The following is a 1,666-nucleotide window of genomic DNA, read 5'->3' on the forward strand; positions in this document are numbered from 1 at the left end:
AGGCGGGGAGGAGGGCAGGGACAACCAGCGATGCCTCGTTGCCTCCCCAGGTGAAAAACATCGAGGAGCATCGGCAACGGAGCCTGGACTCGGTGCAGGAGCTGATGGAGAGTGGGCAGGCGGTGGGGGGCATGGTCAGCACCACCACAGGTACTGCCCACCGTGCTGGCTGCTGTCCCTACCCCAGAACCCCCGCGGGTGACCCCGAGGCTGGTGAAGCTGCGAGTGCCTCGCCTGGCCCCGGATGGCTCCAGGAGCCGGCTGATGCTCCGAGCCCTGTGCCGTGGGGTCCCCAGCGTGCTGGGACTCAGCGCTCTGACTGTGGTGTGTCCCCCCACCTGTCCCCAGACTGGAACCAGCCCTCGGAAGCCCAGCAGACGCAGCAAGTGCAGAGGATCATCTCCCGCTGCAGCTGCCGCATGTACTACATCAGCTACAGCCACGACATCGACCCCGAGCTGGCCACACAGATAAAGCCCCCCGAGGCTCCTGCCAACCAGGAGAAGGAGGATCTGCTGAAGAAGCAGGAGGGTGGGTACCTCCAGGCCCTGTGCCTCCGGGGGGAGCAGAGCTCTAGGCTGACCCACAGGTGCCAGCTAAGTCCAGGGAAGGTTTGTCTTGACCCTGTGGAAATCCGAGGGATCCGCAGCCCTGTGGCAGTGCACCGGATGATGCTGGATGTGCTGTGCCCACTGGAGCCAGCAAAACCGCCTTGGCTCCTTCCCTATCCCTCTCTGGCTGGCCCCCGTTCCTGGCCACGCTGAGGTCCCTTCGTGCGTCCCTGCAGGAGCTGTGGACACGTTCACGCTGATCCACCACGACCTGGAGATCTCCACCAACCCCGCGCAGTACGCCATGATCCTTGACATCGTCAACAACCTCCTGCTGCACGTGGAGCCCAAGCGCAAGGTACCCGCGAGGCTTCGGGTCACCACACCACCCACCATGCCCAGGGCAAGCCTAACCTTCCCCTATCCCCGTGTCCAGGAGCACAGCGAGAAGAAACAACGAGTGCGCTTCCAGCTGGAGATCTCCAGCAACCCCGAGGAGCAGCGGAGCAGTATCCTACACCTACAAGAGGCCGTGAGGCAGCACGTCGCCCAAATCCGGCAGCTGGAGAAGCAGATGTACTCCAACGTGAAGGTGAGGTGCATCCCTGCAGGGCCTGGCTCCCCCGGCATCCCTCGCTCCGGGGCTGAGGGTTGTCTGTCCGTCAGTCCTTGCAGGATGACAGCAAAAACGAGATCCTGCTCGACCTCAACCACAGGCTGCAGCAGCAGCTGAGCCAGGAGAAGGCTGACCTGCAGCTGGAGAGCGAGGAGCTGAACATCCTCATCAGGTAGGGGCCATCTCTGGCTTCCCCAGCATCCTCCTCGCTCCAGAGCTTCCACATCCCAGCGCTTCCCTCTCTGCTGCAGGTGCTTCAAGGACTTCCAGCTGCAGCGAGCCAACAAGATGGAGCTGCGGAAGCAGCCGGAGGACGTGAGCGTGGCACGACGGACCGAGTTCTACTTTGCCCAGGCACGCTGGCGCCTGACCGAGGAGGACGGGCAGCTGGGCATCGCCGAGCTGGAGCTCCAGCGCTTCCTCTACAGCAAGGTGCTGAGCCCGACCGGGGGCCCCCGCCGTCCCCAGGCCACAGCCTGGGAATTGTGGGGCTGACGGC

The 1,666-nt window shown here is 64.1% G+C and overlaps 1 protein-coding gene across 1 annotated transcript in view; it reads left to right on the top strand.

The window, feature by feature from the left end:
- Positions 1-1,599, top strand: part of KIAA0100 (KIAA0100 ortholog) — a gene marked incomplete at both ends in the record, with an annotated part of 10,282 nt that extends 8,683 nt beyond the window's left edge. Inside the window, 6 exons of the mRNA XM_010153200.1 lie at positions 47-150; positions 349-531; positions 788-909; positions 988-1,143; positions 1,218-1,339; positions 1,419-1,599. Coding sequence (XP_010151502.1) covers positions 47-150; positions 349-531; positions 788-909; positions 988-1,143; positions 1,218-1,339; positions 1,419-1,599 — 868 coding nt within the window. The remainder of the gene's footprint in view (positions 1-46; positions 151-348; positions 532-787; positions 910-987; positions 1,144-1,217; positions 1,340-1,418) is intronic.
- Positions 1,600-1,666: the final 67 nt, after the last annotated feature.

The sequence above is a fragment of the Eurypyga helias genome, unplaced genomic scaffold (genome assembly GCF_000690775.1).
Source record: "Eurypyga helias isolate BGI_N326 unplaced genomic scaffold, ASM69077v1 scaffold24826, whole genome shotgun sequence".
Classification (NCBI taxonomy): domain Eukaryota; kingdom Metazoa; phylum Chordata; class Aves; order Eurypygiformes; family Eurypygidae; genus Eurypyga; species Eurypyga helias.